The sequence below is a fragment of the Rhipicephalus sanguineus genome, chromosome 1 (assembly GCF_013339695.2).
Source record: "Rhipicephalus sanguineus isolate Rsan-2018 chromosome 1, BIME_Rsan_1.4, whole genome shotgun sequence".
NCBI classification, from domain to species: Eukaryota; Metazoa; Arthropoda; class Arachnida; order Ixodida; family Ixodidae; genus Rhipicephalus; species Rhipicephalus sanguineus.
Genome location: NC_051176.1, coordinates 81,856,813 through 81,871,494, shown reverse-complemented (window position 1 = coordinate 81,871,494; position 14,682 = coordinate 81,856,813). Strand labels below are relative to the sequence as shown.

The 14,682-nt window shown below is 48.8% G+C and overlaps 1 protein-coding gene across 3 annotated transcripts in view; it reads left to right on the top strand.

The window, feature by feature from the left end:
• The first annotated feature begins 2,687 nt into the window (after positions 1-2,687).
• Positions 2,688-14,682, top strand: part of LOC119393405 (uncharacterized) — a 72,046-nt gene continuing 60,051 nt past the window's right edge. Inside the window, exons 1-3 of one of the 3 annotated variants that reach the window (XM_037660411.2) lie at positions 2,688-2,767; positions 3,835-4,051; positions 11,024-11,320. In XM_037660411.2, coding sequence (XP_037516339.1) covers positions 3,839-4,051; positions 11,024-11,320 — 510 coding nt within the window. In that variant the 5' untranslated portion in view covers positions 2,688-2,767; positions 3,835-3,838. Of the gene's footprint in view, positions 2,768-3,784; positions 4,052-11,023; positions 11,321-14,682 lie in introns of those variants that run through there. The other 2 variants (XM_037660403.2, XM_049414933.1) reach the window with 2 other exon arrangements.

Genomic DNA, 14,682 nt, shown 5'->3' with positions numbered 1-14,682 from the left:
AGCGTACAAGGCTCACCGGGCGCAAATATTTGAAAGAAAAGCAATGCCAGGTAAACTAACCATATTCCAAAGCTTTTGCATAAAAGGCGTAATATAGAAAATGCTTTACAAATATCCAGATATCATAGAAGCTAGTGTAATATCTCAATCACTTCAGAAAATTGCTCAAATGCAGAGATCCCTAATGTACCTTGCCTGAAAAAATGCAACATATATATATATATATATATATATATATATATATATATATATATATATATATATATATATATTATCGCATGTTGCATTGGATCACTGAACGTCAGTATGAAACGTTCGCGCGAGATGCGTGCATTGCTTCAAGCCTTCACCATACGAAATGAAAACAGTTTCAAACAACTCATTCTCAACTTCAGATGTTTTCACGGTTCTCTGAGGTTAGCGTTCGCCCGGTTCAGAGACTTCACAAAAAGATGTAGACGATTAGAATAACAGAGAGCTGAGCTAGTTGGTAAGTATTCAGTTGTTAGTCGGCGTTTGTGGTGTCCTGACTTCTTTTTTGTGTCCGTGTTTGCACGCCCTGTCTTTTTAGGATGTGGACGAGTAGTTACATAAAATGCAATTGTTTCCGCGGCATTTGAGTGCGCGCCAACAGGACACCCGACCGCAATTTCCCGTTTTTTTCCTGATGACCTCGATATAGCGTCCACCACAGTTTCGTGCTGCAGCTCCGGAGTACTTCAATAGCGAGTCTGCTCATCTCTTGAATGATAAAGACAATAATGAATGATAAAGACAATGACAATAAAGAGATGACCAGACGGGTAAAGCAGGCCTCTTTTGTCCCGCGCGCAGACGCGTGCAATCAGCTGCTCTGAACTGAGAATCACGTTTGTTTTCGGGCGATCGCTCGTAACATATAAAGTGAGGCATACACGATGTTGCACTGTACCGTTTCGTTTTCTTTGGTTTGTCTTTCTTTAAGGCTAAAGCCTTAGATGCCTCATCAAACACGAAAAATGACCGTCGGCGTCCCGCGTAGCCAACACAAGTGATGCACTAAATCATCACACGATGACGTCGACAGAACTTGTGACGTCACTATGACGTCATTTAACTTGACGTCATATGATGACGCTATCACATGACATGGTCGCTTTGCATTGCCTCCGTGATCGGGGGCCGATCACGGAGGCAATGTAAAAGCAGGTGAGGTGCAGAAAGCTTGCAATGCCTTCGATCCTGTCGGCAGTCCGAAACCACGTTATGTGCAGAAAGCTTTCGGAGAGGGGCGAGGGAGGATTAATGCATCGTCTGACGAAAAAGATGGTTTTCGTTTTCGAGTCATCTCAGGCGAATGCATAAGGGACCATGTTTTTTTTTTTTTTTCATTTAATTTTTTCACATACATTTTACCTATGCGGTAAGTTCTTCACAATGTATGGGTAAGTCTAACATGTTGACAATGATACTGGTGACCATCACGTTTTTTATATCCTGACGGAAAGAAATGGTGAGACCACACATTGTCAGAATTATTTCTGGCTACAGAAAGCGGGTTTGCGCGCCACACACCATATTATTATTGTTAGTCGTTACACAAATGGCAAGCACGTCAAGTTAGTGATGCCATGACCTATCGGTCGTATTGGGCATACGTACATTCGTGCCCCTCCGTGCCAATTTTCGTGTATACCAAGTGAACGAGACGCGAGTTACGCGAGTAATTTTTTTACTTTTGGTACCGCGGCCACGTCAACTTCGGCTTCGCATGAAATGGCTTGAAACAGCAGAGCGCTGGAGGCAGCCTTGTAAAACAAATCGAATGCACGAAATAAAAGATAGGATATGAAGGGTGCAAACGCGTTAGCATGCATGAGCTAGTTACTACGTGCATATGTGCTACGTTCTGGTTATCTCCAGTTTATTCTCTCCTGCAGCAAGTTTACGTTCGTCATTCCACACGAAAGTAAGTTAAGCGCCTTTTCTCACGATGAAGTGCGCGCAGGATGCGTTCCTCAAACAGCCGCGGAAGTGTGGAGCAATGCGGTGACAAACCAGCTGAAAGGATATATACAAAATCCCCGTTTCACAACACACAAACCAACAAACGCGTTCTCTGTGTGATGAGTCGCTGCAGTATTATGTCGCAGTGACGCAGTATTCATTATTGCCCAAATTTCCGCAATTTTAGCTAATAGCGGCCAAATATCACGCGCGTAGCAGACGCTCGCCGCTTTGGCGCGGCTTCCGCCGCGGAGAAAGCCCACGGGTCCGGCACGGCAGCGCCGCGGCGCGGAAGTTCACCGCAAAAGGCCCTCGCTCCTCCCATGTATTCGCGCGGCGCTTTGGACACTCCCCCTATTCTAGGTCACTCTAGCGAGACTGGAACTGTTGCTCAACAAGAAGCACGTCCGTTTGCTGCCTTGTGATTGGCTGCTTGAGCGTTCAAAAACAAACAAAAATGTCTGAGCACACAGAAAGATGAGGCATAAAAAAATAACAGCTTTTACTGTTAAGGGCAAAAACTGTCTTCTTTAAAGCACAACTAAAATAAATTGGAGCGTACTTTCAGACCTTACAGGCAAAATACTTTTTGAGCTTGTTACAATTAGGCCAGATTAGGCCACTTAGTACACTATCATCATCAACGTGTTCTCACGCTCGATCTGCACGCCGCGCGGCGCACGCGACTTTTTGTATTTACGTAAGATTGGTGCGGTGTGCAGTGGTAGCGGCCGTGGCAGTGGAGTGCTGGTCGTCGTGTTTCTGCGTTCAAGTCCGACCGGTAGGAACAGTACCACTGATATCAATTGCTCTTGTAGTATCTTGATATGGAATTCGATTAATCCTTAAGTAGGGCTCGGGATATGATGTAGCAGTTGCATTGTACTGCTACATCAAAACCCGCTATGTCGTGGTGCGCGAAATGTTCGTTAGGCCTAAGGGGGAAGAAAAAAAAAAACATGCGCATTTGTTTGTTAATCTCAGTCGATGTTTAACTGGGGCCGAGCAAACTTAAGCGATTTCACTGGTAGCTATTATAGCGCTGCCTTGCATGAAATCACTGTGAATCCGGCAAGATTTAGCGCAGGAGCAAGGGAAAACGTTCGATGGCTTTCCTATGGTCATGGTAACAGCGGTAGCTAAAAGATCTCTGGTGTCCCAATTTGTACTACATGTGTTAAAGTCTTTCCAAATGGGAAGATTCAGTGCATGTAAGACGTTGACCGAAGCTGCCACTTGAGCGGCTGCAGTCTTGCGAACACTGTGATAGACGTGGCCTTCCGCACTGCTGGGCTCGCACCGGCCGTTCGGTCAGCCATGCTTGGTTAGTCTCGCGCACACATTACTTGGTGATTTCCGCAACGTTTTTGTACGCGTTGAACTGAACCATTCTTGCCGTAATGTAATCTTATGGAGTGGAGCATCACGTGTGTAAAAATTGCAGGCGATAGACTGATTGCTGGCGAGCATTCTCAGCGGCTGCAGTGATCTTGAATGCCAGCATCCAACAAAGTTGGTCCTGCTGGCTTTATTAAAAGAGGCTGGATTATGGCTTCCTCAAAGCCAAGCTCTCGCTGTCTCTTTGCGAGCTAAATTTTACCCGTCATTACGTTTGATTGCATTCGCCGTGGTTTGCCTGCCTGCTTTACCGGCGTCTCTGCAATGGCCCAAGTTGAGCTGGCCACGAACGATTGTTACGGAATGCCTGCGTCATTCGCTCACAAAAATGTATAACGCTTTTTCAGAGCATCTCGCAGAGCCGCCATAAAAATGCCTTGTTCTCTTTCTTTCCCTCGAGAGTCCAGCGTCTGGGCAGCACTTGACGTCGGACCACACTTCTGCTTGCAGTATCATGTCGAGAAGATCCGTTCCTGATAGCCCCTGGCAGAATGGAATGCCACCGTTTGGTCTCTGCCAGCAGCAGTTCAGTCCAATGATGAATTGTGGCCCCATGTGGGCGGCGCAGAATAACCTCCCCTTCATGGGCGGGAGCATGGCTCCCGACATGATGCGGTTTGGAGGCAACGTTTCCTCTCGTTCGAACTTTAGACGCAACTACGACCAGGTGAGAGCCGACGTTCACAGCTGGCACTGGCCCGTCATGTCTTTTTTTTTTTTATCCTTTGATTTTGGTATGCCCTTGTTTGTTGCTCATAGTGTGACCCTTGTATACCATTTTTGTCCGAAAACGAACCAGCATGGGCCTGTTGATGTCCCTCGTGCTTTTGGTTGCACTTTGGAGAAAAGATAGCCAGGCCTGGAAGGAGGCCGCAATTGAGCTTGCAGCCGTGATAAGGCAGGCCTCATGCTGTGCTCGGCGAAGCCACTTTTGACTTGAGATTGTCCTTGGGAAACGATTGGTTGGGCCGCCCTCGGAGTGGCTGGGCCCCCCCCCTTTTTTTCTGTCACATTCTTCATTGACGTTTGGCGTCACCATTGAGTCGCAAAGGGGGACGTCAAGAGCTGAAGGAGAAGCAGCGGCGAATCTGGGCAGAATGAGAGCAAAGCCTGGTGCAGCCCTCTGTCCCTAGCACATGCATCGCTCTTCAAGCATTTAGCCATTCTTTTATAAAAAGCCTTTGTTTAGCAAAAGTGCCACAATGCGATGAAAACCAGTTATGCTTTGCTCTTGTGGGGTTGGGTAGAAGCCTGCAAATTTGTTCCTGAAAAAGAAATAATCAGCTACCAGAAATGATCTGGTGGTTTCAGCAATCATCATTTTGGTGCTGCATAGGTTCAGATATTACCTTTCATCCACTGAAAGCAGGAGGCTACCGCCGTGGCAAAGAATGGACTTCACTGTACTAGTTTGCCGTTTTCGCAGACGACGTGATCACGGATGGTGGCAGAACCTCTTTGGGACGACATGATATTTTTGGAATGTCGATCATAAATGAATGTTCGCAAAAAACTAGGGAGTGAAACGAGACAGATGGTGTGCAGAGAATCCTCCTCACATTGTGCGAAGCAGTTCATTCATTTTTGCTACTGGAAGCAGTTGGTGTGCACTTATTTTCCTGCCAGTGTATGGTTAACCTTTTTAATATTGTGAGTTGGGGATGCAGGAGGAAGTAGAATAAAATTGGAGGTGCTTTGCTTTATTCTCTCTTCACATAATCTCTCTGTAACATCAAAATTTGAGTTCTATGAAGCTTTTATTCCATGCTTTTAATTTTTGTGAATTTTGTCATACGAAAACATTGCTGAGTAGAAGGGCATGCATAATTATGAAAGCATTGTTTCATCAGCTAATTTCGCTGGCTGTACTGTCTGAAGTGGAGTGCATTTGATTTCCTTGGCCAGACCTGTCAAGGGAAATCTCCGTTCTTGCAGTGAGGAGCGCTGTGTAGGGGGGTCATGAGTGAGACCATTCGAGGCACCTTGGCATTCTTGCCTTGTTTCACTTATGTTGCAGTTGTATCTGCATACCATTGAATGCGGAGGGAGTAGCAAAGAAAAAAACTGAGGAGTTAGGTTTAAACTAAATCTCAGGGGAGTTTTACTGTCATGAGTAAAGGGGCACGGGGCGCGCGCCGGACAGCGCAAGGCGTCGATGGTGTGCGGGGAATGGAAAAATACCCGATGGTGTGCACCCCCGCCACGTCGACGCAAGCCATTGGCCGGAGGAAGGCGCGTGCCACGCGACCCGAACTGAGATGCGGAACCCCAGAGGATCAAGCAGTCATTGTTCGGTGGGGTCGTCGAGGAGCAAGGTGTGGCAAGCCAGCGTCGCGTCCGCGACGAGAGAAGTAGGGTCTCGTTCTGGGGGCAGCGGCACGAGAGGCTCGGGAGGGTAGCCGTCGACCTTGGCGTCGCCCAAGTGAGGCTCCCCGAGCTTGCAGCAGCCTCATTCAGCAGTTCGCAGGGCACCTATGGCACTACCACAGCTCGACGAGACGGCAACCCGCCGACAATCACCTGGAGAGCCACGTCGGCAGTTTGACCCGGTGGCGCCAAGAGGATAGGCCGAGGGTTAGGCCTAACCGGACGAGACGACGTTCTAGAAGGAAGACCGACGGGTCAGCGACGAGGACGACTAGCGAGGCGGCAGCTTCGACGACGGCGACTCCCAGACGTCGAGGAGTAGCATCGACGGGACTCAGCGTCGACTTTGGCGCGGAAGCGAGGCGACGGACTCACGCGAAGTAAGAACGTTCCATTCGCATCGCTAGACCAAGACGCCATAGTTGCCAGACTTGCGGGCCACTCAGGCCGAGCCTAGTTAGAAGTGGTTGTGGTATTCAGTTGTACCGCTGGGCGTTTGTGAATATGTTACTTCTAGTTAATCTTTGGTGTTAACTTCTTGTTTGCCGTGTTGTTTTATAAAGTGTGTTTGCCGTGACGCCACGGTCTCCCGCCTCGCTCTCTCTCCCAACTCCATCACACATTGCAAGCGCTCCCGAGATACGTGACACAATAAGTGGCGAGCCTGTGCCAGGATTTTTCCAGCGTTTGGGCCCAGTCACGTACCGTCGGGGGTTGCAAGGATGGATTGGGAGAAATTGGCGGCCGTGGCCAGAGACTGCGAAATGAATAAGGAGGAGACGATGAGGTTTTTCGAGAACGCTCAGAAAGAGCGCGAAAGAGAGTACGAGCGTGAGAAGGAGCGCGAGAAGGAGCGTGCGCGTGAGGCGCGGGAGCAGCACGAGCGCGAGAAGCAGATTCTCGAGCTCAAGTTGAAGTTAGCTGAAATAAATGTCGCTCCGCGCAACGACGCTAGTCGCGCGAGTACCCCGACGACGGCGTTGGCCAACTCGTCTACTCCCACGCCGAGACAAATTTGCCCAAGAAAGCTAATGGCACCCTTCGATGAGCGAAGGGACGATCTTGATGCATATTTGCATCGATTCGAAAGGATCGCTATGGGCAAGGCTGGGAGAAGGGCGAGTGGGGCAAACGCTCTGAGTTTGTGTCTCGTGGGAGAGGCTTTAAGTGTGTTTGGCCGCATGCCAGCAGAAGAATCTCTAGATTACGATATAGTTAAGAAGACTTTATTAGAGAGGTTCAGGTTGACGGCTGAAGGTTTCCGGGAGAAGTTCCGAACGTGTAAGCCCGAAGATGCAGAAAACTGGCAAGCAGTTTGCGTGTCGGCTGGCCAATTATTTTGATCGTTGGGTGGAACTGTCTGAGACAGAGAAAACGTATGAAGGGGTCCGTGACAGAATGGTTGGCGAACAGTTCTTAAACCGGTGCAGTAATAAATTAGCGGTATTTTTGAAAGAAAGGAACTTGCACACGGTGGAGGAGATGGCCAAGCAGGCTGATCAGTTCATGGAGGCACAAGGGATAAGAAATTTGGAAAAAGGTGACAAGGACAACAGTAAGGAAGAAGAGACCAACAGTGAGGCCCCAACGGGTAAACAAAAGGCACAGCAGCGGTGTTTCCTGTGCAATAGACTGGGGCATATAGCTATGAACTGCCGCACAAGCACTAGTCGACAAGAATCCCACGTGATATGCCAATTGTGCCAGAAAAGGGGGCACAAAGCAAACGAGTGCAGGAATAGACCGTTAGAGCATACTGCATGTGCAGTAAGGTCAGAAGAGAAGGAAGAGGTAGTCGGTGCTGTGATAGATAGGTCGGTAGGGGTTAATATGCCAGTGGTGGAAGGTAAAGTAAACGGCAAACGGGTAACGATATTGAGGGACTCGGGAGCAGATACGGTGTTAGTGAGGAGAAGCCTGGTGAATGGACGAGATTTCACGGGGAGAGTAGGAACAGTGGTTTTTGCAGATGGGTCCAAGGTGAGACTACCAGAGGCCAAGATACGGCTGGATACCCCTTACTTCGTAGGAGAAATTACGGCAAAGTGTATGGAGGATCCAATTTATGACGTGATCTTAGGAAATAGGCCAGGGGTACGAAGGGTGGACGACCCAGCGCAGCCAGGTGGCTATGTCAGGCCAAGAAAACAGTACAGGAGAAAAGAGGAGGCAAACAAAAGCCATGAAAGCTCAGAAGCTAGAGCGAAAAATGTGGGTGGCGAAGGACAACGCGAGAGTAGATCGAGAATTTTGGAGCAGGTAGAGGTAACCTCAGAGGAGTTCTCGAAAGAACAAAGGTATGACAGAACCCTGAGGCACGCGAGAGATAGGGTTGGCCGTAAACGTACAAGAGAAGGGTTTAGAGACGGAGTGTTTTACGAATCGATTAATGATTTGATTTTCCGGAGGTTCTGGAAAAGCGGAACACTCGTCACACAATTGATGGTGCCAACATGTTATAGGCAGGCAATCTTAGAATATTGCTACGCGAGTGGGTTCAGAGATGCAAAGAACCTGCGAAGAGAAGTGACGAGAGAGGCATTTTGGCCAGGGATATATAGAGATGTGAAGCAATTTGTGAAAAGTCGCCAATGAAGCTATTGGTTGTGTCATTGTGAAGTGTGGTACCTTGGTATGGATTATAGTGTTTTGGACAATGAACATGTGGTGGGTAGAACTAAGGATAGAGGTGTTGTGAAGTGCAGACAAATTGTGAGTGAAAGCGTGCGACGATGTGGTGAAGGGAAGGTGAGCCTAAGCCAAGCAAGGAAAAAGCACGCATCACAAGCTACGGGACACCATCAGAAGCAGAGAGGGCCGTAACCCCAAGGAGGAGGATGAAAGCAGTTTTTTACGAAAAAAAAACTCTTCAAAAGGGGGCCCAATGTCATGAGTAAAGGGGCACGGGGCGCGCGCCGGACAGCGCAAGGCGTCGATGGTGTGCGGGGAATGGAAAAATACCCGATGGGTGTGCACCCCCGCCACGTCGACGCAAGCCATTGGCCGGAGGAAGGCGCGTGCCACGCGACCCGAACTGAGATGCGGAACCCCAGAGGATCAAGCAGTCATTGTTCGGTGGGGTCGTCGAGGAGCAAGGTGTGCAAGCCAGCGTCGCACCCGCGACGAGAGAAGTAGGGCCTCGTTCTGGGGGCAGCGGCACGAGGGGCTCGGGAGGGTAGCCGTCGACCTTGGCGTCACCCAAGTGAGGATCCCCGAGCTTGCAGCAGCCTCATTCAGCAGTTCGCAGGGCACCTACGGCACTACCACAGCTCGACGAGACGGCAACCCGCCGACAATCACCTGGAGAGCCACGTCGGCAGTTTGACCCAGTGGCACCAAGAGGATAGGCCGAGGGTTAGGCCTAACCGGACGAGACAACGTTCTCGAAGGAAGACCGACGGGTCAGCGACGAGGACGACTAGCGAGGCGGCAGCTTCGACGACGGCGACTCCCAGACGTCGAGGAGTAGCATCGACGGGACTCAGCGTCGACTTTGGCGCGGAAGCGAGGCGACGGACTCACGCGAAGTAAGAACGTTCCATTTGCATCGCTAGACCAAGACGCCATAGTTGCCAGACTTGCGGGCCACTCAGGCCGAGCCTAGTTAGAAGTGGTTGTGGTATTCAGTTGTACCGCTGGGCGTTTGTGAATATGTTACTTCTAGTTAATCTTTGGTGTTAACTTCTTGTTTGCCGTGTTGTTTTATAAAGTGTGTTTGCCGTGACGCCACGGTCTCCCGCCTCGCTCTCTCTCCCAACTCCATCACACATTGCAAGCGCTCCCGAGATACGTGACACGTCGGCAGTTTGACCCAGTGGCACCAAGAGGATAGGCCGAGGGTTAGGCCTAACCGGACGAGACAACGTTCTCGAAGGAAGACCGACGGGTCAGCGACGAGGACGACTAGCGAGGCGGCAGCTTCGACGACGGCGACTCCCAGACGTCGAGGAGTAGCATCAACGGGACTCAGCGTCGACTTTGGCGCGGAAGCGAGGCGACGGACTCACGGTCTCCCGCCTCGCTCTCTCTCCCAACTCCATCACACATTGCAAGCGCTCCCGAGATACGTGACATTTACTTGCACTTGTACATGCGCCTGAAGTCCTTCACTTGCAACTAGTTGCAGTCATGAAATTATGGAGCTTACAGCATTTCTGCATTGAGTCACAAACTTTACTCTTGGTGAAATGTGCACTCCGTCAGAGGGGCCATGACACCAAAATTTCTAGCTTGAATCATGCATTGCGAGTTTAAGGCTAGCGTAACTTGTGTGTGTTGTAGAAAAAATTTTTAAATATATTGCTGTCAAACAGTGGGAACGAGGGAAAAAATTAGGTGTGTGGTGCGAAGTCGGTGTATAGCGTAGCATATGTGTCGTTTTGTTTTTGCATGTGCACATCAGCGGTCAGCTTAGGATATTTGCTGCGGCTGTTCTTCAGTTCGTGCCCCCCTCCCCCCCCCCTTTTTTTCACGCGATTGAGAAAATTGCGAGCACAATTCTGAGGTTAGGCTTGTGCTGTGCCATTTCATGCCATGAGAGAATGCAAAGCAAGGATAGTCCTTGCTTTTGCATACTTCTGATGCAGGGCAGGTGCATCCTGTATCCACTGTTGCTTTTGCACCATAAAACCCAACATAAAGCAGGCAACGCAGCAGTGATCCCTGCACTTTTTGACATCGCACAGGCAATGCCGAAATGGCAGTACCTGTCAGTGAGGAGAACTTATTGAATTATGCACATGATCAAATAAAATCAAAACCTCATTTCTTCTCCAGTACAAAAAAGGGGGAATTAAAAAAGAAGTACTTTTAAGGCAGCTTGACTAAGCCCAGTCTCTCCTAAGTGAGCCGTTTATATTTCTGACCACAAATGTTTTGTGCATCAAGTCCACGTTTGGGACCTAAAAAAAAAAACCATAAGGAAATACTGCCATGGCAAAGAGTTCCTCAAATAGTTCACTAGCTTTTCTGTAGCCAGTTTTGGATTCTTTTCTGAACACTTTATGTAGTACTGTGTTGAGACACCGTGATGCGGAAGGTGTCGGCACCTGTGTGAAAAAAAATAGTGGTAGGTGGGGGGTTATGAGCATTCTCTTGCTCTCTGCAGGCTCTTAAATGATGACTTGAGAGTAGTTGGATGACAATGTCATGGCCCCTGTTCATCTGTTACCTTGGACTTAGACCTTGTTCGCCTGGGACCAAACTCTGGACAGGCTTACTGTGTCCTGTGCCATTGTTCAGCAGTGTCTGACTCCAGTATTGGGTTGTGCAGCCGGACCGCTACAGGCCACGTCAGGGATACAATGACCGTTATGGAAATCGCCAAGGTGGATACGGTCGTGGGGACCGCAAGCGCCCAGGTCCCGGTGACCGTTCTCGGTCGCCTGCTTCGAAAAGAACAGCACCACGGCGTGACGCCGCTCGAAAAGATCAAGATCGGCCTAAGAAGGAAGGCGCTTCAGAAGAGGAGGCTGCCGCAGCAGACGATGAAGCGGCGGAGGCCTCTGGCGCACAGGCCGATGACCTCTATGATCCTGCTGAGCCAACCACGGAGGACACTGTAGAGGGGGTGAGCATGACTTGACTGCATGGGGGTCCATTGGGGTTGTAAAAGAGAGAGGTGGTTCACCACAGTGAGGGACCACCTCTGCACCACATTTGTGCAGGGCCTCTGTTTATGGTAACAGTGCAAAATGAGCAGCTTCCAAAACTGCATGGTGGGTTATGAGGGATACTGTAACAGAGGGGTTTGGGCTGGCATTTTCTAGCGATGCATTACGCTCATGTCTGTGCAAATGTTATCCACGGCTCACTTCCAGCTAATATGTTGATCCTGTCGATAATTCTTGGATTTTGATGGGAAATGAGTGTGGTGACAAGGTTGGAGTGGATGGCGACCGTGTGTGTGTACACACACACGGTTGCCATTCACCCCAATCTTGTGTATCTGTATCTGGTCCGTGTTTTTCTTAATTGTGCTCTAGTGAAAGCGAGATGCTGAGCAGCCTTGCGAGTGCTAATGAACAGTTTGCTATAATGAAAGCTTGATTTTGGCCAATACACAATGTAAAGACTTAAGGGGGGACGTGGCTTTCGGTACCAACTTTCTTATTTCTTCATGGATTTTGATGAAAATTGGCACACTTATTTGAAATGTTTTTTTAATGCTACTGTAGAAATTTCATGAATATATCTTTACAACTTTTTGATTTACAATATATTTCACCTTCTGCTCTTGTTCCGAGTCTTACTCGGTTAAAAAATGCGATAGGAAACTCGTTCAAAGTACTATGCATTCTAAGATGTCCGATTAAGGGCATGACATTCTTAGATTTTTTTATTTGCAACAAAATTTTTTTTAGTTTTCATTTTTCATGAGGCGACTGTGCAACAGGCATCGAGGCTTTGTGCAACTCGTCAAATAGCTAATTATCAAAAAGCCATACTGAAAAAGCAAGAATGTCAAGCCCTGAACTGTGCTTCAAGGAATATAGAACAGAAAACGGAACTGAAATAGACCCAGCGGTCAGTGAGAAATCAGCGAAACAGGCGAAGCAGGAAGCAAGAAAAGTCGTTTTGAGAAATCGGCTTTTAAAGTTGTACCAACGATATTACTTCATCAAAAGGCACTGGGGTTGTAATCTTTTGAGTCCTTCGTAATGTGCACTTTTTTGAGTGCCCTGTCTTTAGTTTGAGGGCCTTGCTTCTCTAAAACTCAAGAAGATTGTGATCTTTAAGGTGTTTTATAAGGTTGGACCTCCTGCACATGTGGCCTTTCATCGGTTGTGCCTTTGTTTTCTTTCTTTTTTCTTAAAATCCTTTTCTGATATACAAAGAACATGTAGCATGAATTTTAAACGAAGTTATGAAGTGGTGTAATAGACATGACAAAAAACAAGATATTGTAATGCAAGTAGGCCATGTACTATGATGATTTGCAAGCTTTCTTCTATTCATGCTCTCATTAACATAATTAACAGTCTTGACTGCAATTGATCATTGAATCATTTTTATAGGATGCTAAGAGCGGCTCTCATCATGGCAACCTATCCCTTCCTCCTAAATAACAGGCAGTTATGGCCAAGACATTGGTGGAATAGGAATTCCTTAGCAGTTTATTCAAGACGCGAACTGGGCAGATATGAATTCATCTCCCTGTTTCACTCGTCAAGCTAATTTGTAAACCTCGCCTGCGATGCGCTTCATCATTCACCCGGTCGCGGACACGGTTTTCTGCGAGGCTTTTATTTTTTCGTATGATTCATGAGCGCTACGGCGATACCAAGCACGGCCCCAAGCGCGCCTAAATTGCATCACCAGTGCTTTATTTCACCTCTAAGTGCTCGGCCGCATAGTCCGGGAAGTCGGCACGCAATGTGCTGGGTGGCGGCATTCGGTGACGATGCGCAATATGCCTAGGTGCGGCGACGAAAAATGGGCGCGCAACGTGTTTGGCCTCGCATTGCGGGACGCCGACGCGCGTCCGCTGCGCGACGAACTTGGCCGTGGGGTCCGCTGCCGATGCGTAAAATGACCATCCGCTGTACCGAGGAGCCGGCGGGGGAAGCGCTTCGTTCCTTGCGAAGAAGCACACTGCCGCAAGTCCGCTAACGCGTTGCTCTTGCCCGCAAAGTTCGAGGTTCGTCTCGCGTGCCGACGCCGTGAGCGGAGTTAGGCCTAGTGACGACTCCGAGCAGTAGACGCGCCGGCCGCGGTGCCCGATGTTTCAAAGTACGTAATGCGTGGTCGCGAGTACAAAGAGTCGTCCTGCGATCATCTTCGTCACGACGTCCGAAGTGCGCATAAGCAGAACCTCCAACCACGGATCCGACGAGTCAACGCTAGAGAGTCGGTCCGAGACGCGCGTTTACGATGTTCGCTACGAGTGCGGCGCGCCATCGTAATCCCACCGAGCTTCCGCTAGTAGCTCCAAACTAAAACGTAGTTCTTGTTCAAAGTTGTCGTCGAGCCGTGAACACAGAGCGATTGCGAACACGCAACGAAGTAGCGCGACTTTCGACAGCCGTGAGCTCGAGACGCACGAGCTGCAGACGACGATCTCCCGGAGCGAGCATCGGACCAATGGCGAGGCGCGCTGGGGCAACATGGCGGACACGGCCAATCGGAGGGCTCGAAACGACCTTCGAACATTTGCTTTTTGTGCGCTTGTTTTCGAAGGGAGGAGCCAGCTGCGGCGGGGAATTTGAAGACGGAGAAATGCGCTTTCCGATGAGCCCAAGATATCGGCGACCGGTGGCGTCGTTGCGGAGCTATGATTTTTTGAAAATCAGTGTTTTTTTGCGATTTCCCCAATAATTTTCGCCACCTCGGCAGGCGCAACAATTTTTTTATAGCACTTCTACGCGATTTTCGGCGAAGATATTTTGGAATCGGATGTAAAAAGGGCTACAGAAACTGAAAATGTGATTTTCAAAAAATCGATTTTTTTTGCCATTTTTCGTGATACGAAAGCCGCGTCCCCCCTTAAGAACATTTCGCTTTCCAAACCCTTAACAAGATTGTGCCACAGACTTTGGAAACAGTTTAGCGCTTGAGCCAGGGCAGGCCTCTATCATTGTGGCTTTTATCGCAAGATGGTGGCAGAAGTTTTAGCACAGGAACGACAACTATATCTATTCACTGCTTTTTCTGCGCTAAGCCAGTGGCAACGAAATGGCATCACGTAATTGGGGTGCTCCCTAGGCATGATTGGTATATTCTTTAGGTTGTACACATGGGTCCTCGAGCAATCACTTTCAGTTATACAATCTTGATTAACAGACTTTGCGTGACGTAATACTAGATGTGGCGTGAATTGATACACCTAGCAAATTGCTCTCGGATCGCTGACGAAGTCAAAAAGGGAATGCATTGAAATATAATACTGACGTAATTCTGTTCTTTGCACTCGTATTGAGAAGAGGCAAAGTG